Source organism: Condylura cristata, unplaced genomic scaffold, assembly GCF_000260355.1.
Source record: "Condylura cristata isolate star-nosed mole 26May11 unplaced genomic scaffold, ConCri1.0 scaffold00034, whole genome shotgun sequence".
NCBI classification, from domain to species: domain Eukaryota; kingdom Metazoa; phylum Chordata; class Mammalia; order Eulipotyphla; family Talpidae; genus Condylura; species Condylura cristata.
The window spans coordinates 9,386,679-9,409,324 of NW_004567135.1; the positions used below are offsets into that span (position 1 = coordinate 9,386,679).

Sequence of the window (22,646 nt, forward strand, 5' to 3'; positions counted from 1 at the left end):
AGACCCCCCCAACCAAACCTCACCCCCTCCCAAAAAAAATGCCCAGAAATCCCACATAAGCAGTCTTTCCAACAAACCCCTTTAAAGTTTCTCCCAAATAAACAACTGGGGCTGAAGTGAGGGAATGCCAAATATGTCTTGCTTTTTCCTCTATTTGATCAATTCCTAAAAAACAATTTTAACGCACAGTTACGTTTTCTCTCCTCCCTTTGTAATGAGGACCCTGGTGCTAGTGGTGGCTTGTGTTGTGCTGCGGCTCCTGGAAGGAGTTCACGTAACGATGGGGTCGGGAGGGATTTCGAGATCGGCTCACCCCTGTACCTCACTGATGAGGAAACTGAGACCCAGGCAGTTGCAGCACTTGCCAAAGCCGTAGAGGAGGGTGCACCCTGGGTTCCCGTAGGTCAGGTGGGGCCTCTTGAGCGAGATGTCCACTTCACTGTCTATTTGCAAGAGTTATTGGCTCCTCAGCGCCCCCCCCAGGTGTCACTAGGGGATTAAATGAGGAGACGTGGGGAGGCCCAGAGCTGCAGCACCACAGGGCTCACACATGCCAGTGTCGTCAGGTGGTGCTATGCTAGGACCAGACCAGGGACTACACAGCTCAACACTCCCCCAGGCCTGAGGCTTGGGCCACCCTGGCAGTGCTCCCCAAATAAGGGAGTAATGGAAAGGAGTGAGTACGCCTCCAGCACTGCCCCTCCAAAGACACGAGCAGACTTGGGGTCCTGTTACGCTCTCACGCACTGGGTTATTACAGCTTGCGTCCAGCTGACCCCTGCCCCTGGGCCGCCTTAAACGGTGAGGGCTGAACTGGGAATGCAGGCCGCCCTCACGCTCCTTCCAGTTGGATGGGGACCAAATGTGCTCCACACCCAGAAGCCGAGGCCTCCAGAGCGCTGCCTCCACTTGTCTTTTCCTCTGAGTGCAGAAGCCTACGAAGGCTGGAAACCCAGGGGGGGACCTGGATACCCCTCATCCCTCCACTGTCCACTGGGGATGGCCAGAGGGTACCCCTTGTACGTTGGGGTATAGAGAAGGTGCCAAGTAACTAAGGCTGGATCACCAAGTACAGGAGAGTCAGGAAAACTGCGTCCAGAGGAGGCTGGCCTCCATGACTTGAAGCATTCTGGGGTTCCTTCCACACTTGTGTGGGATTCCTATCACACCTGTGTGACTTGCGCCTTCCAGGACTATTTTCTCCAGTGACATTTATCCTGGTCCCTGACACACACACACACACACACACACACACACACACCACCCTGACAGTGTTAAAGTAAAGGCAGGAGCCCTCAGTTTTCTCTGCTCACCTGTTAACATCTTCCAGAGACTTCCTTCCAGATCTCCCTTTGAACATCCTTGGAAGGTACAAGGGCCTACAGCACCTCACTCAGACAAACCCAGACTCCTCAGGGAGTCAGCGTACTCTGCCCCTGCCCACCACTCTGACTGGCTCGGCCCCTCCTCATCTATTCCTGTCCTTGCAGGCGGCCCCCACAGGGCCTACCAGGGCCCTTGGCTACAAGAAGTGACTCCTAGCAGGAAGCCCTTGGGGTGGGGGGCTCCAGGGAGCAGCGTCCAGGTCAGCAGACAGGGTCAGAGGTCTGCACATGGACACGGTGGACGAAGGGAGATTTAGAAGACAAGGACGCAAACTCAAGTCCAAGAAAAGGGGCCGAGACCACAGCAGGGCAACAATTCTGGGGTGCAGGCACAGAGGGGAAAGAGGGAGCAGGGAGGTGACTTGGTTTTCCACTGTTGTGCAACGAATGGTCACAAGCATCGTGGCTTGAAACAAACCCATTTTAGCTCACAGGCTTTGGGGAGAAGGCCAGGCAGACAGGGGCTGCATTCTCCACGCAGGCATCCCAAGGATGAATCGGGGTGACAGCGCCTCGGTCTCATCTGGAGTCCTCTTTCAAGTTCATCAGGTTTTGGCAGGGTGCTCTCAGCTCCTGAGGTCACACTCAGATCCTCGCTCGGGGCCTCTGCCGTACACACCCGCAACAGAGGCGTTCTCTCGTCAGACTCCTTGTACTATGAATCTCTTCACCAGGCAGCACCAGCCGCTTTAGAGGGTCGGCTCTCTCCCCTTCTTGTCTTATATTATAACCTAATCAGGAGAACGTGAGCTTCTTATTTCCACAGGGCAGTTCCAAAGTCAAGTGTGTGGGTAAGGGTGGGGTCACAGGGTGGGGTGGGGGGTCATACCAGCAGGCAACCTGGTAGCTGGTGGCATCCTGCTGACCAAGGCGCCCTGCGCTTGTCTGCTCTGGCATCTATCAGCACTTCTTTTTTATATATATACAGTTATCGCAGTAACTTTTTAAAAAAGATTTATTTATTTATTTATGCATACAGAACTGGGGTACAGGCCAGAGGTGTAGGTGTGGTGAGAGGCTTCCACAGAGACAGAGTGGGGAGCAGAACAGGCAGATCGAGGAAGCACACTGCTGAGGGGAGCAGTGGGCAGGTCAGGAAAGTGCCATGTGGGTCAACCCTGGGCCGGGGATCGAACTTGCACTGAAGCGGCTGCAGCCAGCTCGCAGTGCTGTGTATGTCCTAACCCTTGTGCCACCAGGGAGGGCCATCTATCAACACTTCTACCTTTGTATGCCACTTCCAGCCCCTTGCCCCCCAAAACCATCCTTCCATAAAGACCTACATGTGGGGCGGTGGCCTCAACTCAGACATGCCTGCCTTAGAGGCTTGTGGGGACCCCGCCTGTCACACTGCAGTGCCCGTCAGCCAGGCCTGAGGGACGCAGCTGCTGTCCAGCCCACCCCCGCCCCAGTGCTGGGGAAGCAGGAGTTAGGCCCACTGCGGAGGTGAACCCACCACTGCCTGGGTTGTTCCCACTCTCTGTGTTTGCCTGGCAGAGAGGACTCGGGGCCACATCCTTCATAGGCCCCTCCGTGTCCATCCTGTCCACACTGCTACAAAGAGGCACATTTTGACCTGTGATGGCAGCCCGGGCCTTAAGCATAATATCTACCTTCTGCTGCTCACCCGCCATCACAACCAGAATCTCTACAAGCACAGGACACTCTGAGGTCTGTGCTCTGGGGCCTGTACTGGCCATGAGTAGTACCCAGCACTCGAGGCCAGCGTGCCCACCAAGACATGCCCAGTGTCTGACCATCCCCAAGGACTCAGATACCAGGAGACACAGCCATGCTTCCCAGGCCATGCTTCTGCCTGTGTCCCTCAAGCAGAGAAAGAAGCACCCTTCCGCATTTGCGGAAGGCTTTGCAGGGCAGCAGGGCTCCTTCCGCTTCGCTCAGCTGGGCCCAGGGAGAACGCGCCGAGGGTGCAGAATGAGCTACCAGGCCAGGGCAGTCTGCAAGGGGCGGGCAGGTTCCAGGCCTTCGCACACAACCAAGGGTGCACAGCCACCCCTCCCCGCTTTCCCAGGCCCAGCCCCACACAGCTCTCGGCGGCGTGTAGGTTACGGCCACACCGCTCTCCATCCATCTTGGAAAGGTCAGAAACTAAATTTGGAACTTGGCTTTTAGTTCTTTTGCATCTCCAAGTTATCTTGTGAGGAGGCTGAGGGAAAAGGTTCACAGAGGAATATGCCAGGAAAAAAAAAAAAGGAGTAAATATATCAGGCAGAATATGTCTGTCTAGTTTTAATAACAATGATAATAACATGACGATTGCGCTCAAACAGCACTCAGGCTTTTCCTGCATGTATACAGCCCTCCAGCAGCTAGACCGGCGCAAGAACTCGGACTCTGATTCACTTCCCTGTGGTGCAGACCGTGGCTCTGGAATGGCTGCACCCCTGGGTGTGCCGGTGCCCCGACACCCACAAAGCCTTACAGCGTGGAGGGTGTGGCTCATGGCTCTCCCCTGGGTGGGGAGCCCGAGAGGTCCCCCACACCCGTCCCTCCTGGTCCTCTGCTAGACTGTACTGAGGGGCCCTGCAGGCCCCTCCAAGATCCAACATGGGCCAGGCTGCTGCCAAGGCTCCTCCCAACAACTGCAGCCCCCAGGAAGGTCCACTGGGCTCTAAGCTTGTCTCTGGGAGCCAGGCAGACTGTGGGGCTCCCACTTCTCCAAGTAGAGCTGTTTATCTATGGATATCTAGAAGCAGGCTAACATGAACCCCTGGTCCCTGGTTAAACATGGGCCTGAAAGCCAAGTCTCCCCCAAGGAGCAAAGGATGGAAACGGGCCTCCTCTGACCGCCTCCCACCCTTTCCAGCGGCCCCAGGAGGGCTCCATGCTCAGGTCCTAGGACCGCCCAGACATGCAGCGAGCGCATCCCCAGTCCATGGCGCCTTTCCTGGTGTCCCTCGGGAAAGAGGCCACCGTATGTGTTACATGCGCCCCAGACGAGGGCGCATTATTAAAGGACCACACTCTCGGCAAAATAACCAAATCCCTTCCCTTCCACGTCACAGGGGGTACACACAGTCGCAGGTGGGTGCTGAGGCATCACACATCTGGGCCGGGATCCCAGAGTTACTGCTTCATAGCCACACAGCCAGGGAATCCACTGCATTTCCCTGGGCCTCCTTTTCCCCGCCTTTAAAATGGGGTGCCTACGGTATAACAGAGGGCTCGCGGTATTGAGAGGACTACGTGAGTCAGCACTGCCATGGACTTAGATCAGTGCTGGCCGTGCACGTGTGGCCACAGAGTGCGGCCAGAGCCGCTGCTGGTGTGGTTCGTTAGAAGGCATTGCTGCCCTAACAGCGGCAGCCACACAGAAACTAGCAAGATCGAAAGGGGGGAAGGGGGAGAAAACGGCTTCTGGCAAGTCAATGTGGTCAGATCATCAGATCGGTGAACCCAAGCTAATATGCACTTTTTAAGTGAGGCTCTGCAGTCAGAATCTATGTCCTCTTACTTTGTACGTGAGCTGTAATGGATTTGGTTATCTAGTTTCCAAGCCCAGAAGAGAGAAGGAGCAGCAAACTAAAAGGGCTGGTCTGGAGTAGGCAGACACCCCCAGTGAGGGTGGCATATGAAAAACATGCTACGCGCCCTTCTCAGATCAGCGTTCCAGGATTGTCTGGAAATTCCTCTGTGTTCCCAGTATTACAGCAGGTTCAATAATTGAAATTTCTAGTGATTGAGCAGTCCCAGAAAAAGGATGAAATAGGTTCCGAATTTTTCTTTTAAAGATCCATTTATATTCTAGAAAGACTTTCTTCAAATACACTAAAATTAAAAGGAGTTTGGTACATGAAAGTGTTCCATGACATAAAGTGTGAATATTTTGGAACATTTTCCCCCAAAATGAATACAGATGGATGAAAATGTAGCAAGAGCTGTCCCCATACTTAGACTTCAAAGCCTCGTCTTCTCTCACTCTGTCTGCTGTCAAATGCAGGACAGACCATGCCTTCTGGCTGAAATATTTAGTGAGGAACACGGACTCAAACAATGGCCACAGACACGGAGGGTCTATGGCGACTGGGTTAAACTCAGCTCTCTTGAGGGCTTGCCACCAGTCAAGTTCGCCAACTGGAGGCCGTGTGGCCTCCTCTGCTGCCCTGGCCTTGCTCCATGTTCCTCCTGTCGGCAGCTCGATCCTTCCTCCTAGTGGCATCTGGCCTTGGGGCAAGAGTTTTCTCCTCTGGGAATAGCTTTAAAACACTGCATTTCTGTAGTGCATTTACCATGGTGTATAAGAGCAGTGTCATTCTTCGAGGTACCTGTGGTAGGAAGGACTGGAAAGGTTATCCAAGCCCTGGCTGATCTAAGGAGCCCTGGGGCACCTTCCGACAGAGGGAGGCAGCTGGACATGATGGCCAAGAACACGGAGATCACTGCCTGTGTCCACACCAAGTGCTGCGACAGAGCTATGCATCACAGGGCAAATGATTTCAATTCTCTGAGCTTCGGGGTCTTCATCAGTAAAATGGGATAATCAGAGTATCATCTCACAGGGTTATTATGATGCTGAAATGCATCAGTACACACAAAGCACAAACAGCAAATGCCGACTATTGCGGCATTAGAGACTCGGAGTCTTACCATAAAGTAATGTGTTCAACTTCAGTGACCTCAGCATTTACCAAAGTTATTTTGCAAGCAAACCCAATTTTTCTTTAAACACTTGTTTAACTTTGAAACACTTTCACTCTACCTCTGTCTATATCCATAGCAACCCTACACATCCCAGAGGATAGAGCAAAGAACCCAAGAAATAATTTCATAGTGTCCTGAATTCAAATTACAAATGTAATCATTCAATTACCTGCATCCACTCCACAAATATTTATGAAGAGCCTAACTCATGCCACTTATGCTTAATGCTGGGCACAGAACAGAGAATAAGACTGAAAGATTCTCTACCCTCAGGTAGACAAATGAATAGATAAAACAATTTATTGTTGCAGAGATTAGAAATAGTATATGCAAAGCATTGGCAGTCAGTGGTCGCTCAAGGCAATTATTGTGGCAGACGGTTTTATTACTCCCACTTGCCAGAGAAGATACAAATGGGAAGGTTAAGTGATTGACATAAGCCACACAGTTCCGATCTCTTCCAGGGTCAGAGCCTACGACCCTGACTCCAGAGCAATTTTGAAGACACATCCATGGCCGGATTCTTCTCAGAGCAGCTCAGTTGAAACCTCAGAGGGGAGATCATGCTCACGTCCCGGATCCACTGTGTCAGGCTGATTCTCTTCTCCAAAGGCACACTGACACCACTCTTCCCCAGCCCACTCCCCTCTCACCACACAGCACAGACAGCAGGAGCTATGTGGCTTGTTACATGTGACTGTCTAGTAGTGTGTTTTGCAAACCTAGTATTTCTGCAAAGAATGTGTATCTTGTGCATCAGGATGACACATACAAGAGATTAGTAATAAATCTCATTTTATTATGATCATTACTGTTGATGCATGAAAGCCCCACAAAGACTTATTTGCTCTTAGGCAAACCAGTGATAAAAGAAATCACAGCTCACTGCAGGAAGATTAGGGACATCCAAATCAGCATTTCAATTCACTTTTCAAATGCAAGTTCTGACTTGGGACCTCACACCTCTCTCAGAACTTGGTAGAGAGGCCTCAGACTGCCTCAGAACTTGCAGTGGTTTAAATGCAGCACCTCGTGGGGGTGTCTTCAGCCCAAAACTGCCTGGGGTTGGGGGAAGCTCAAATGTACAGCACCTCAGGCATGCCCCAGGTCCCTGAGCAGTGAATGGGAAAAGGGGCTTTCCAGGCACAAACCCTATAGAGTAGAGAGAGAGTCCCCACAGACTACTCAGGGGTCTCCCCTTCACCATGAATGTATCTCTGTCGCTCCTTACGTAACAGAGGCACACACAGAAGCACCCCCACCTTGCCAGAGTAGAAATGCCACAAACCAGAACTTCTGACCTCCTCTCTCATACTTCTCATGCAGAAACTGGTCTGGAGCGCCTCTGAGCCTGACTTACTCACGGGGACCATACAGAAGGGGTCACTTTCAGCCTTGGAGTTTGAGTTTTAAAAGACTATGCAATCTTGCCTGTGCCACGCATTGTCCTAAGCATTGTTATAAGTTAACTCGTTTAATCCTCTTAACCATATTATGATGTCATCATTAATCGGCCCAATTTCACAGCAATAAATGAGAAAATCTGCCATCCCGCCCTTCTTCCCAGTGTAACTCAAGTCCACTACTTCTGAGCTCGCTCCTCCCCCAACCCCTCAAGGAGAAGAACAGGCCCCTTCCCTTCTCCTCTCCACCGCCAGGCAATGTCTGGCTCTTGCTCAGAAAGTACACAGCCCTTTCTTTGCACAAGGTCAAATGCCAAATATATTCTCTTAATATTCCAGCTCAAGCCAAGTCTTTGTGGACTTCGGCGTTTGCAGAGAACTGGGAGTTTCTCACACACAATGAGTTCACTCTGCTTGCAGAGGTTGTTTAACAGACATCATACAGTTTACCTCCTGGGTAACCACTACTGGGAGAACAGGTTTACAGCTGCTAGGTTATAAGTGACATACTGCGTTGTAGGGGGCACTGCCAGTAACCAGACCATGAATCAAAAAGAAAGCGACGCTCTGTCACAGACCAGTTCAGGCTTCATTATGTCTCACTAACCTGTAGAAAAGGTAACAAAGATGATGGATGTGGGTGCAAAAGCAGACATCAGATGGAGCATAAAACAAAGAGACTGTTATTTAAATCATGAGAGGAGGATCTACAAAGAAATTCTATACTGGAATACCTTTCATCTCTCGGAAAGAGAAGAAAGCAAAGTGCTAGAAAAATAAATGAGGAGTATGTTAAGTAGGTAGGAAAAGAGAAAGGGCTGAGAGAGAATGAGTGGAAGCTGACGAATGTGCAAGAGAAGCAAGAGCAGGAGCAAGTGAGTTTTGCAAGTGTGTGCGAGAAGACTTCTCTAACTGTGTGACGGCCTGAGTGCACTTCGCTAAATAGATTCTCTCACAGAATCTATTCCCACGGAGTGGGAAACCTCCTGGCAGTTGACACGTCTCATCTTTCTGTTTGGATCCTAGAGAGAGCTTGTGGGTAGGCAGTGGCAGACGGGAGAGAGAGCGACGGTGGCTCCACTCAGCCCCTGGGAACATTCTAGGTCACTGCCCTCCAAGAGCAGTCCGTGAAGCCCTGCCTCAGAGGCACCAGAAAGCCTCAAAAACACACACTCTGAGGTCCACTCAGCCCCGCAGGGGCTGACGCTCGGGGCAGAGCACAGGTGTCTGCCCTTTAGCCAGCTCCCGGGTGACCTGACCCTGCAACTGGGAAAAGCCCTCTGGGCTGGCCTCAGAAACGGCATTTCTTTGTTTTATAAAGAAGCTATGGAAGCAGTGAGCAGATCCTCAAGCTTCGTCTTAGGGTTACCTAATGATTTGGGGACCACATTCTGGCAAGAAAGGGAATGTTTCAGTCACCAAAGCTTAGTCACAAGCTGCTACGCTCCTACAGCTCAGGGCCTGGATGAGGCGAAAGCTCAGGCCAATGTCCCATCCTAAGTGAAGCCCCATGGTCAGCTCTTCATCCGGGCCAGTCCTCTCTTAGTGGCCCTGACTTATAGGAAAGACAAGCTTTAAATTACCAGCAAGCCCCTCTTTTATATCTGACTTATAGGAAAGACAAGCTTTAAATTACCAGCAAGCCCCTCTTTTATATTTTTAAATCCCTGTTCCTTAGCTCCTAAGACTCCACTGACTCCCCTCCCACCCTCCTCATGTCCTTTACGGTGTCCCATGCTGCCCAGTCCAGGCCCAGAGCCCTCCAGCGCCTCTACCCAGCCCCACCGCGGGTGTCCGGAGCTTGTTCCCCGCTGCTTCTTCTGTCTGCTGCCCCTCCCCCAGTTTCTGTCTCCAGCATGCGATGTCCCCTGGGCTCAGACCCCAAACCTCCTGCACTGACATCCCTACCCAGACCTTCCGGGGGCTCCTCTCTTATTGAATCCAGGACTGTACCGCATCCCCTTCCCTTAAAGTCACCTTTCTCCTCAAGTCCCTTCTATTCCCTGGCTAGTGGCACTTAGCTACTCACACCCACATCCTGTTCAGCTCTCCCCTCTGGTCACAGCACCCACATGGCCACGGGGCAGGCGGTGAGCCTCCCGCACCCACCACCCTTCTCTGCCTACCATCGTAGTCAGCTGCACGTCCACTTTTCTCTTCATAGAGAACAAGGCCTCTCTTCTCCATGCAGCAAGAGCATGCTTTCTAAATATGACTTCTGGCTCTGAAAGCCTTCTGTCTCTTCATCACCTACAATTAAGTTTAACTGTTGGCAAGGGCCATGAAATCCCTCTCGGACATGGCTCTCATCGTTCACCTGAAACCAGCACTCCACCCTCTCTCACACAAGGCGCAAGCACAGGCCTCTGCACCTGGGCTCACCACAGCAGAGGTCCCAACTGTCATGTTAGTTATTTCTGTGCACAAACTACATCCTGACCTATCGGCTGAGGTACATTTTTGCCTATTTGTTTGATTTAGGGATTTTCTAATACTCCTTGGCCTCCATGGGCTCCCGCCCAGTCAGGGGTTTTCGCCGTCCCAAGGAAGTCATGACACAGTGGGGCAGGATGCAGAGAACAGGAGTTAGACCACTCCCAGGGTAAAGGCAGAGTGGGGCATCGGCGATAGTCTAGAAGACACAGCGCCGTCTGTTGCACAACCTTGTCCCAAACAAAGACCCTAAGACACTGAACACGGGAGTGTCAGAGACAGCAAAAGTGAGTTCGGCCCTTAAGGAGCCGCCCTGACATCCGGACCGTGTCCCCACCCACAGCTCCAGCAGCCGCCAAGAGGAAAGCAGCACCAGAGAGCGGCGTGCAGGGGAGCAAGGGGCCCACAGCCCTTTCCAGAGGGACGAGAGCATCCAGCAGGTGGATCCGCCAGGTGGGAGCGCGATGTCCTGCATGGCCCCGAGAAGCACCCACGACCTGGTCTTATCTCCAGGTGAGGAAATGAAAGAAGGTTCTGGTGGCTCAGCAAATGGAGTCTCAAATCAAACATCACACTCAGTAACAGGAAAGCAAAAAAAGTTTCTTGCCCTCCTGCTTTTGCCAACTGAGATCTTTATCTGTCACATTCCTGAGATGAGGTGGAGTAAGGGAGGGGCAGAGCGGTGGGATGGCAGAATCCTTCTCAAAAAATAATTAAACTTTAAAATTTAATTCCAATTCTACAATCGGAATAAACCTTGAATCATAATGGGGTGCCCCTAAAACTAACAGGATAGAATGTGTTCTATAAGTCAATTTTACCTCAACAAAAATAACATTAAAATTGTATATAGTTATTATATAAAAATTGCATGTATTTATATATTTCCATCAAAAGAAGTTCAGGAACAGAGCTAGCAGATTGTGTGTGTGTGTGTATGTGTGTGTGTGTGTGTGTGTGTGTGTGTGTGTGTGTGTAGGATGTCAGAATCCTCAATTCAGTAAGCCACTGCCCACTTCCTGAAGGAAAAGAAGCTGGACTTGTCTTAGCGATTACAAGTTTGAAAAGAAACCCCCCTCTCTTTAAGGACTCACAAACCAACAGACAACAGAGCCAGATGCCGGGGGCCTTGAGGACCATGGGCCTGCAGGCTGCCGTTCTTATCATAAACAGCTTTATTGAGACATAATTTACACACCATAAAAGTCTAAGCACAAGACTGGACGGTTTTTAGTGAAGTCGTACAGTGGCACACCACCGCCACCATGACTTTGGAACTCTTCTGTATCCTGCTGTGGTTAAAAATCAAAAAGCCGCGGCACCTCCAGCACTCTGGCGCCCGAGGCCCCTCTCCGGCTCCAGTGCAGTCGGCGGCCCTGTTCTCCCTCAAGTCTCTGCCTCTCAGGGGCAGAGTTCACCCGCCCGGGCACCTCCCCACGTGGCCTCCTGGGAGCGCCAGCTGAAGGGCCTTTATGTGGGGTCTCTGAGGCCCAAGACAAGCAACCTGCTGTACCCACTTTCCCCACGGCTTTGACGGAGAATAGCCCCAACACTTCGCTGGCTTCCGAACAGGACTTGGATTCAGTCTTCACCACCGGCGGGTTGGGGGAGGCCCCAAGGTGGGGGGAGGTGGAGCCCCGGGAGGAATGACCATGGAAGGAGAGCGGCCTTTCCAGGGACCCTTTGGGAGATACTTTGCTTACATTTATTTTGACACCGTAAAGATTTCTTGCCTGTTAAAAGACAAGGTCACGCCTCCGCGGCCGTGTGGACTGCAGCGAGCGCTGGGGGAGCAGACTCCAGCCGTGCAGCGCTGGGCACTCACTGGTCAGGCCCGGGACCTGCCCCGCACGCAGTCCCAGCCCTGAGCGGCTGCAGCGCCGCCTGCAGGGTGCACCTTACCCAAGGCAGAGCTGGGTGTGATCACAAACACTGGGAGAGTTCACATCGTGCACCAGATTTATTTGCGGAAGGGGCCAAAGAAAATGTCAAAGGTGAAAAGCCAAAAGAACCACACCCATGATGTCATCAGCCAGCAACAATGGAAAGAAAAACCCTCCAACGCTCCTGCCTCTTACACTGACGATCTCTTCCGCCAGCCCATGCCGCTAATGGGAGGAAGGTGCTAACCGCAGGGGAAAGACGCACTTTGTGGGAATCACATGGAACGCAGTGGTGTCTGTGCAGGGGAGGGGGTGCGGGGCAGAGCTTGCCTCCACCCTGTAGTAGAGGCAACTGAATGCCCCAATTTTGCCAGCTGCATTCCAGAGCTCTTTCCCTCCCATGCCCAGACAGAGCAAAGGCCTTTGTCATGACTTCACACTCAGCCAAAAGTAAACACGCTCTCCACTTTTTCCATGGACAAATTCTAACCCCAAATTGCCAACACCGGCCTCCCAACAATCCAAATGGAAGGCCGCCTTTCCCAAGAAAACAAAAGTTTTCTAGCTAAATAATACATCCTGGCCGCAAAGCCAAACATTCCTACAAGCTTCCTAGAAATTATCTGCCACGCAGCGATGCGACTGATCACCTGAGCAAACCCTGCCAATAATGCACCAAAGAAACTTAAATAAAATAAATACAGCAAGTGATCCAAGAATAAAAGCACGCTCCTGCAGCCGCCCGCACCTACGCAAAGGACGTAAACCTAGCTGCAGAGACCGGGCCTGCAGCTCACATCACCCGCACGCAGGCAGGCATGCAGGCACCTGCAGGCTGCTCTCTAACTGGAATATTCTTTCTGCAAACAGGTCCTGATAAGACAGGGCTGATCTGCATAAGGAGCAAAACAGCACTCCAGCTCTGAGCCCAGATGTACCTTCCACATCGAACACCCATCTTGCTTCTCCCCCACATTCCAACTTGAATCTGTGGCATCCAGGCACAGACCTCCAGCAAGTAAGAAAAGCAGAACCGGACGGTGGACTTACCAGGTTGGAGTTGGTGGCGTTGGAGTCATCTTCTGGAAAGGGAATATAGATCGCTAAGGCCACACAATTGGCAAAAATAGTCAGTAAAATAATTATTTCAAATGGTCTGAGGAAGGGAGTTAAGGAAATTAATGCTGCAGAAAGCACAAGTGAAACAAACATACATATATATTTTTTCTAATGAATCAAAGATTCATAAGAATTTTGTTTAAACAATACATTCCAAGTCCCTTGTATTCTGAAAAGAAACATATGCCTTTTTAAGTGCTTCTAGTGGGTCCTCGCCAAAATTTTTCCTAATATGTCAAAAGCAGTGGAGGCCAGTCGCGTGCCAGAGTAAACACAGATTTCTAAAAACTTTTTCCCCTTCTATTTATTTAGGTTGCATTGGACTTCATTTGCCCTCATGGGTGCTCAGGGTTGCTTTTAAGGAGCAGAGCCTGCTCCAAGGAGGACAGCTGACCCCAGCACCCCGTTTTTGTGGCTTACACTCCAGGGGACTCAAACAAGCTTGAAAGGGAAAGCACAGCACTGAAGGCAGAGACATGGTGTTACGATTTTTTGCTGAAATTTGGGAATCGAATTTTAATTTTTTTTTTTTTTTTGAAGCTTAGGACATTTTGTTTTCTTCTCCCTTTTTTTTTTTATAAGTGTTGAGAGGATGTGAAGGTGTCTGCCAGGGAGCCCCAAGAGCATAGCAAATGGGGTACCATGCCGTTAGGGAGCACTTTCCTTTAAAGCACAGCTCCATGGAGAATACCTAGAGGAGCTTCATGTGGGGAGGCCAGCCTTTGGAGGTCAAGGCTTACTCCTAGTTCTTCTTGAATCTTCCATTGGACATGCCAGGATTTAGAAGGACAAACCAAGGCTCACTCACCAAAGCAAGAAGCTCAGTGCCCAATTTCTTTATCAAAATATCAGAGCAGGACCCATTACCAAGAGAACAATGACCCCATATGATACCATGTATCCCATACCCACAGTTGAGGCCAGAAGGGAAAACTTGATAGGAAATGCCCAATTCATGCTCTTTCTGCCCCATCTTTCTACCCCCACCTCACCCCCCATTGCTCAGCTCCAGCCTAATCCATGTTGCCTAACAAGAGGAGACCAGTAAGGATGGACATTCCTGGAAGAAGGAAACTACTTCATCTCCAGGGAAGCTATACTCATGAGGTGAATGAATCTTGAAGCAAGAAGAGACCGTGGAGACCATGTACTCCAAACCTCTAAGGCCCAGAGAGCTTGAAAAACTTTCCCAAAACCCCACAACATGGACTGACCAGTCAGGAGGAGAACCCAGATGCCCTGCTGCCCAGTCCAGTGCTCACTCCCCACAGGGATCTTGGTCTGGGTTAACAGGGAGACCCTGGGCCTGCACCTCCAAGTTCTGGGTGTGACAGTAGCTTAGTGACTGTCTAGTCCTGCCTTCCCAGCAGGCCTGGCTGCTGGTCCCCCAGTGCCATGACGTTTTCCTGTGAGTGCTTTGGTGTCAAGAGGTGGCACATCGTGAAGCTGTCCCGCCTCCCAACTCCACAGATGCAGAGAGTCAAACCACCTCTCCCGGCTGCCAAGTTGGCAAGCAGCAGAGCTCAGACCAGGACTAGACCTACTGACTCACCCTCTCCAGTACGCCAAGCTACCCCTGGAGTTGGCCAAGGCACCGGCGATGCTGGTGACGCTGACGCGGATAGTCACAAGGACAGTAGTTAACATTTATTGAGCTCACGGTGCCAAGCACTGACCTGACTACTCTGCCCAAACACCCTGGGAGGAAGGTACAATCATGGTCCCTGGTTCTCCATGAAGGAAAGAGGCCCAGACAGATCGAACGCTGACTTGCCCAAGATGACAGCTCATGGTAGGATGAGGGTGGCTCCCTACTGTGCTCCCAAGTGGCCTCGGGGCCTCTCTAGCAAGTCAGAGCTTGTGGCCTACTGCCGCATCGCTCTTCCTGCTTAGCCCTTCCCCACCCAACTAAAAAAGTGACATTCAGCCCAGAGATTGGTCAGTTTTGGTCCCCTCATCTGGTGCTCCCCCACCCCAGAGGAAGGGTCCCCTGAGCCAGACCTCAAATGCCAGCTCCAAGTAAGTGGGTGACAGCCAAGCTTAGGGTACTGCTCATGGCATCCTTCTACCTCCTCCTCCCTCACTCAGGCTGTTTTTCCATCAAGTGATGCTAAAAGTACCAGTTTCTGTTGAGAAAATGTGGGAAATATGTGTTTTTAAAAAAAGAAAGAAAACCCATCTTCTGCAAAGCTGAGGTCCTGGGTAAGCCCTGAAGCATCCTGAGCCCCCGTGCTGACTGACAGGCGGTGTTCTAAACTGCCTTCTCTTAAGGGGGTGTCGGATTCCGCTCTTCCAGGAAGTGACTGGCTCCCCCCTCACCCATCCAGCTCCCCTCCCAGGCTCCGTGGGGGATGGTCCCAGCACTCCGGTTGAGGCCGGGCAGCTTCCTGACCTTCCGTGAGGAGGACCACATCCTCTGGGGAGAGGGGTGGCTGCCGCAACGCCCTGCCAAGTGAGTAATTAACACAGCCGCTGACCCCATCAAGGGTCTATTCACCGCCCCTGCCTCCAGCCTGCCAGGCCTGACCGCTTCCCACAAGCATCACACACATGCTTCCATTATGAAGCCTCTTCCATTCACCCCTGCTCTCCTCACCTGCCTGGGGTACTTTGCTTTCTGCTGATGGGGTGCGCTCAGCTCCCCTCTCTGCTCTTCTCAGACTTTGTACTTCATTCTGTGCTCAGTGTGGGGGGGGAGGACATGAATTTAACTAGTGCTCTCGGACACGCCCCCGCTAGCTTTCTGAGCGTGCTCCATGCATGAAGATTCTGTGACTCTTGTGAAATTCTTGGGGAGGTGACTACCATTTCTCCCTGTTAGGGATGAGGAAACTGAAGCTCTGAGGGTTCGGGAAGCATGTGACCACTCAGAACACAAGTGGCAGAAGCAAGAAGGGACAGTTGTTCGTCCCAGATCCAGGTTCTACTGTGTCCAGTGGGGTGGGTGGAAGCCCCAGACACAGGGCCCCCCCACACTGTGATCATGGGAAGTGGCAAGGGCATGGAATAGGGAGTCGGGGAGCTGGATTTGAACCCAGCTGCCAGTTGCTAGTGAGAGCGTGGGAGAGTTCTTTAGCTTCTCTAGGCCCCATCGCCCCGGGAGACCAGACTGCCCCCCCGACCCCCCCTCACGCACCCACCGGCCCACAGCTCTTCCACCCTGAGCCCCAGCCATGACCACAACCCAGTGGGGGCTGCCCAAAGCTGAGCTCCCCCCAAACCCCTCAGGAACCCTCTGTCACTCAGAGACACGGGGCAATCTGAGGCTGCCATTGGCTTGAGCTCACTCTCTTCAAGTTACTTCTGAGTTGAGGAGCTTAACGTTTAGAGAAACAACATTTCAACCTCTCTTGCTGAGCATAAACTTTCTTCTCTCCCCAGTCAGCTTCTTTTGCCTTCCAGCCACCACCAGAGACTTAAACCTATCCATGAAACTCAGAATGAGACCCCCACCCTGTCATCCCGAACCATGAGGTACAGTGGTCCCCTGAATAAATCCTCACTATTAAAATGCCCCATGCCCAGCTCCAGGCTCATACTGACCGTCACTGACCACGTGGCCCTGGAGAGTCACGCTGGTGGGCTCAGTGCCGTCACCGGGGAGCGCCCCGGGTAAGCGCTCTGATCTCTGAGGGCCTTCCCTCCCCACCACCCACCCTCGAATGCACCTGCAATTCCACAGGGAGCCTCAACCTACAGGGAGCCCCACCCTTCAGAGCCCTGTTCTCAAAGGACTCCCTCGCCGATTTCTACACAAAGGGGGGCTGTGCTTCAAACTCTAAGCTGGTCTTCTCCACTTTGGTTGACATGAGAATTGCCTGGAGAGTTTTTAAATGTAACTGGGTGGAACTCGGGCGCCCGTGGTGTGTTAGGACCTTCCAGAGACATGAATGTGCATCTGAGCTTGAGAACTACTGCTCCTAGGCCCCGACCAGCCTAGAGAAGAGGAGGCTGTGCCAGCGCCATGCAGGGAGGGAAAGAAGTTGTGACACAGTAACACACAACCACCCTTCACCCAACACACCAGTGGGGCTCTGGGTAAGCTCAGCTGGGTGAGATGATATTCTATAACCGCTTCAGCTCATTTTCTCAATGCCGCTTATGGTATGAAAAACTAACTACGGAAGCACCTGCAGAACTTGTTATACAAGCATATTCCTGAGCCCCTGTCCCCAGAGATTCTGATTCATCAAGTCTGGGACGGGGCCTAGAACTGGCATCTTAAGTGCCCTAGCAACGCAGATGCCATCGAGCTGGGCGCCACTCTGGAGAGGCCCAGCTCTATCAGCACAGCCCACGCGGGGGGCTGCCCCCGTGGGGGGCCCAAGGGCACCCAGCCCAGCTGAGAGCACAAAGGATATTTCCATTCGACAATGCTGATGCACGCCCTCCGGATGGGGTTCTTCAGCGTCAGGCAGAGCAGGGCCCGGGGCGGGCGTGTGGCAGTCGCGCTGCCCTGCTTCTTGGGCTTTCCATACTGCTGCCGCTTGCGCTGCGTGGAGCTGACCGTGGACACGGTCGCGTTGCCACCGCTGCCCATGAGCTTCGCCTGCCGGGCCGCATCGATGGCTGCCTGCCAGGACAGGGCAGCCCCCGGTGTGGGGATGTGCTCGGGGGCAAGCCCCGCAGCCGCGTTGGCATTCATGTTGGCATGAGCTGGGCGCGGGCTCCCATAGTTGGAACCTGCAGGAGAGAACAGGGGACACCAGTCAGCAGGAGAAAGCAGGGGGATTTGGATACACGCTGGATCCTAGAATTGCAGTTTTTTTTAATTATTTTAAACTACTGCGGGATCCTGGCAGGTGGCACGGAAATATCAGTATGTATGTAAACAAGAATAAGGAATCTGTGCAAGTGCTAGTTTGGCATAGTTCACCTCTCTGGTCTCTTTATTTCATTTTAGGTAGACCAGACATGAGAGAGATACATGATAACCTTAGAAACATGGTGCTAGTGGGAAAAGAAGGTGCAGAAAAGACAAACACCAATCCATATATAGGCATTAAAGAAAATCCCTGTTGGCATAGGGTTTAAGTCTCAGAACTATCATGCGATCACCTCTAGAGCCCCGAGTTCGACCCATATGGCACAGGAGACCTCTCCTATCTCGCTGCTGCTCCCCTCAGCAGTGTATTTCAGTATATCTGCCTGTTCTGCTCCCCACTCTGTCTTGGGTGAATCCTCTGACCCCCTACACCTCTGGCCAGCACCCCAGTTCTTGTATGCATAAATAAATAAAAAATATTTTTAATGCATATGTATAAGAACACAAAAGATATTAATCAAATAGAATAGAATGGTTGTCTAAGGAAGCTGGGAGGAAAAGTGAGAGTAGGGTATGGGATAAAAGGTAAGGATGAATGGATGAGACATGGCAAACGTACACAGGAGCAATGAATTAAGAGTATGGTCCACTCAACCTCTGGACCTGAGATAAAAATACAGATAAATTGAGTATAATAAAAGGAGAAGTTGGACCAAACTGAGCAAATATCCAGGTGTGCCCAGACCAAACCCACCTGAGCACTGATTGCTGGTTGGACAGGAGGAGGGAGGGGGTATGATGGTTTTATTCATGCCAGCAAAGCCTCTGATCTTCTCCCATTGAGAAATAAGATCTATGGCCCCCTCCCGCTAAAATATGGTTGACCTTTTGACTATCTGAACCAATAAAGAACAGCAGAATTGACAGTTTGTGACTCCCAAAGCTAAGTTAAAAAGACATACTGCACCACCTGCTTCTCCCAGCTGCTTGCTGTGCCGCCTGGTGAGGCGGCTGATAGGCCCGAGGCCGCCATGCTGAGAGGAAGCCCAACTGGCTGACATGGAGACGCCAGAGAGATTCCCAGCCAGCCACAGCTGCTGGTCACCATCTGACGCAACCTCATGAGAGACCACAACTCAGATGGGCCCAGCCAAGCCTGCCTGAATTCCAAATCACAGAAACTGTGGGCAATAGCAGGTGTTTGCTGCTATGAGTCACTTTGTTTGGGGGTGATGGGCTAGATATCATTTGCTATCTGGGAAAGAGAGTTGTATGTGGCGGGGGTTGAAGAAAGCTGGGAAATAGTGAGATTCAGAAGAGGAGCATCTCCACTGCTCTGGTTTAAAGGCAAATGCAGCCTTCAAGACTATGCCCCAAAGCACTGCGCATACTTGGGGGGCATTCCTTGGGAGGCTGAATGTCTCACCCCAGAACCCCACTGGGGTTGCCAAGTGTGTAACACCCTAGAACAGATATGTGACCTGAGACGTTCGAAAGGTCAGATGCAGCAGGATTAAAAGGAGATACGGAGATTGGGGTGATGCTCTAGATGGGGAGTTGGTTGCCACATCAGTGGCCCAGGAGACTGACTGCAGGGGCCAGACCAGCTCCATTTCTGAGCCAGCCCTCATGACCCTTCTCAGCTCCGTGTACACAGAGTTCTTCCAGGGAAGCTGCTGGCTCCAGAACAAACTATCACCTGGAGCCCCTTCCCTCTCCCGCTGCAAACTCATTAGCATGCAGGTAAACGCTTGGCAACTCAGCTTGGCAACTCACGCAGCTGCGGCTCCTAACTTGTCTCCAGCGGATCCCGCTGCATTTGACTTTCAAGGTAGCTTCTGCTCCCAGTGTGACCTGCTATGCAGAACCAACACCTCCTCCCTAGCCCACGCCCACCACCCCCAGCCAGGGGCCCAGCTCAGAGATGAGAGCGTGATCCAGCTTAGCCAGACAGGCTGTTTCCACCCTGAGGGGCTGTCTCAGGATGCACAGTAACAACCCCAGGGTTTCCTACACCCCAGCCTGCCTGGTAACAACCCAGACCCCAGCTCTCCGGTACTTAAGTCAGCTTCAGCTAATTTGAATTAGGGTTCTGTCCCTCATAGCCAAAATGACAGAACCCCTATGCTGCTGCCACAAAGCCTGTACTGGCTTGACTGCCCCGTCTGCCCAATTCCAAAGTCTACACCCATCACCTACCAGGGACACTCTCATGCCACCAGCTGACATCACTGTCAAAATGCTGCGCCTAAAAGATGCTGAGACTTTTCGGAGTACAACAGGAAAGTGTGTCCTGATAGATTAGTGATGTCTGCCACGGGCACCAGCAACCTCATATTTACCACCCCTGCGCGACACCAGAAGGAGCACGCCAGGTCTTCTCTAGCTCCAGCTGGTCCACTGCCCCCCGTCCCCTGACAGTCGCCTCCTGCACTCTTGCCATCTGGTCCCTGGAGCATTAGAGCCCCCCCACCCCCTCCCTGGACCTAAAATTTGCCTCTCTGCTCCAATCAATCCAAGACGCTATTCCCAGTAGAGCCGCTGACTCGTCTCTCATAGCACCCCTTGACCCTCTTCCTTTCCTCGGGCCCAGCTGCTCCAGGTGCTGCCGCACCCGGGGCCCCAAGCATAAAGCGGACCCTAATCAGTCTTTTCTAAGACCCCGGAGGAAAAAAACTTAGAAGAGAGGTTTTCCAATAGGGAAAGCCCCAGAAGCATCAGAACGGCTTTAACACCCAGCCAGCTCGAGTATCTCCATCTAACACGTAAGACAAAGGAGCAGTGACTCACTAAAGGTCACCAGAAGACAACGGAAGGTTCCAGTCGCGCTGGCTGTTAGGCGCTACTCCTCCTCCGGGGTGCTCACACTCACCCTCCACGCGCACACGTGTGTGCCCACACGCTCGGCCCTCAGCCAGCCACATGCCTCCGCTGGGCTTAGAGACCCTGGGGCGAAGGGGCTGGTTTGTGACCCCAAAGACAGACGCCCTTGGGGTTAACATGGTCTTCAGGGGTGGCTTCCACCCCCCAGCAGCCCCTTTAGTAACTCCTGGGGACCTCTGGGATGAAAAAAGGGGAGCATGTCCCTGTCTCTACGCACTGGCGGGACGGAGTCCAAAGCGGCCTCTTCTCTTGTCCTGCTGTGTTCGCCAGAGCAGGCCGGGGCTCTCTTTCTGTCCCCAAATCAGCGGCACAGCCTCCCCACCTGAGGCCCCTGCCGTCACAGACCTCACCTGAAGGCTGCTGAGCTTCAGGACTCTCTTCCCTCTTCCCTGCACAAATGCAGCTTGTCCCCCCACACCACTGCCATTACCCCAGACCCCGATTCTCTGCTCACACAAGCCCTCGGCACTGCAGCCCTCCCAGGAGATGATCATCTCCGACCTCCCATCTTCCTCCCTACCCCCCCACTACCCCCCAAGCCAAGCAATCCTGGGGGTTTCTGGACAGTCCCTGAGAAGAAGGCGGGAAGCACAGGGGTGAGAATGCGCGCATCTCCCCGGGGAGGCAGTGTGGGCACGGCCGGGCACCCTGAGGCATGAAGCCCGAGGCGTCCGTGAGCAAGACGGCTGAGCCCCACAGAACCACATCTTGCTGACTTCTGAGCATCCCGCACCATGGGTGACCTTATTTATAGGGTGAACTATTCCCAGAGCACAGGGACCTCTCTGGAGCACAGCATCTGGAAAAAACACACACACAAAGAAGCCCATGGGGAAAAATGGAATGTCAGCCTCTCCCCAGCCAAAGGCCAAGAAAACAACCTTCAAATCTGGGCCCTGACAGCATGTGGGGCCTTGCAACGGCCCTGAGACATGACCCAGGCACAGCCGCAGTGAGCACAGGGCCGCGCAGGTGAGGCCCAGCTGGCCCCTCAGGGCCAGCCAGATCTCAAGGCTGGCTTCACTCCTCTTCTCCAAACAACCCCTGCTGGGGTGATCCCACCCAGACCGCAGCTCTCTAGGTACCTCCAAATACCCCCAATAAGGGGGCTGACTATCCAGGAATCCCAGGGAGGGAAAACTTCCACCTCAGACTCAACACTTTTGAATCCAGAACAGTGCCATGGAGGATGGGCAAGCAGCATTGTGTCCCGGATGGCTTTTGTTAGCATAAAATAACCACCCAACGCAGAGAGACCAATTTTCAAATTATAAAGCTGATTCAAAGCTCTGTCTCCTGGCTGCCAGCTGAAAAGATGCCACTGTTTAAGTCTGCTTTGGCTCCTGCCTTACTACTTATTTCTCTGATGCTCTCGTCTCTGAACTGGCCCAAAGCAGCGCTTCACAGTTCAGGCCACACACAAACAGGTGGAGGGCCAGGCATCGATTGCTTCCATGTGCGTAAGAAAACGGCTTCCATTTGTCAAATGGCCCAGTGCTCCCCAAAAACATCAGTAGCCCCCTCCTCCTGCACCCAGGAGCTGCTGCCTCTTGAGAATGCCCAGGATGAGGGCAAGACCACAGCATGAACTGGTCATGTCATTCTACTCTGTGAGGGTCCAAGTGAGAAGTGCAAGTCGAGGGGTCCCGTGCGTAAGGCCTGAAGCTGGGGGCCTGGAAGCTGTTCGGTGATGGTAAAGATGACTTTCCTTCTTTAATCCATCTCCAACCATGCACCTGATTCAGGACCCCATCCCAGGAGATTCTCAACCTCTGTTTACTACTGATTGTAACAGATGGCATCCTGACTGACAGTGACATCATGACAAACACTCAGGTGGACAGCAGATAAACATCACAAACACTGGCGGTCAGTCCACCTGTGTACGACGTGGTACTAGGGGAGAATGTCTGAGCAGAGTGCTTGTGGGCAGTGACCTCCAACTCCCACGCCACTACCCTACAACAGGCCACCACCCTTTTCTTGCCCAGAATGTGGCAGGAGCACCCAGACATTTCTTCATGTCTCTTGGCACCCCCCTATTGAATCTCCATGCAGCATCACAGTGACCTTTTAGAAGTGCAAATCATAAATCAGGCCCTAGCATTCTCCT

General features: G+C 52.4%; 1 protein-coding gene across 16 annotated transcripts in view; it reads right to left on the reverse strand.

Annotated features, from left to right (window-relative positions):
* CACNA1C (calcium channel, voltage-dependent, L type, alpha 1C subunit) overlaps positions 1-22,646 on the reverse strand; it is a 528,989-nt gene that overhangs the window by 455,242 nt on the left and 51,101 nt on the right. For all 16 annotated transcript variants that reach the window (XM_012732386.1, XM_012732387.1, XM_012732382.1 and 13 more), the window contains exons 2-3: positions 17,247-17,568; positions 12,817-12,922 (exon numbers count right to left, since the gene is read on the reverse strand). In XM_012732386.1, the coding sequence (XP_012587840.1) occupies positions 12,817-12,922; positions 17,247-17,568 (428 nt within the window). The remainder of the gene's footprint in view (positions 1-12,816; positions 12,923-17,246; positions 17,569-22,646) is intronic.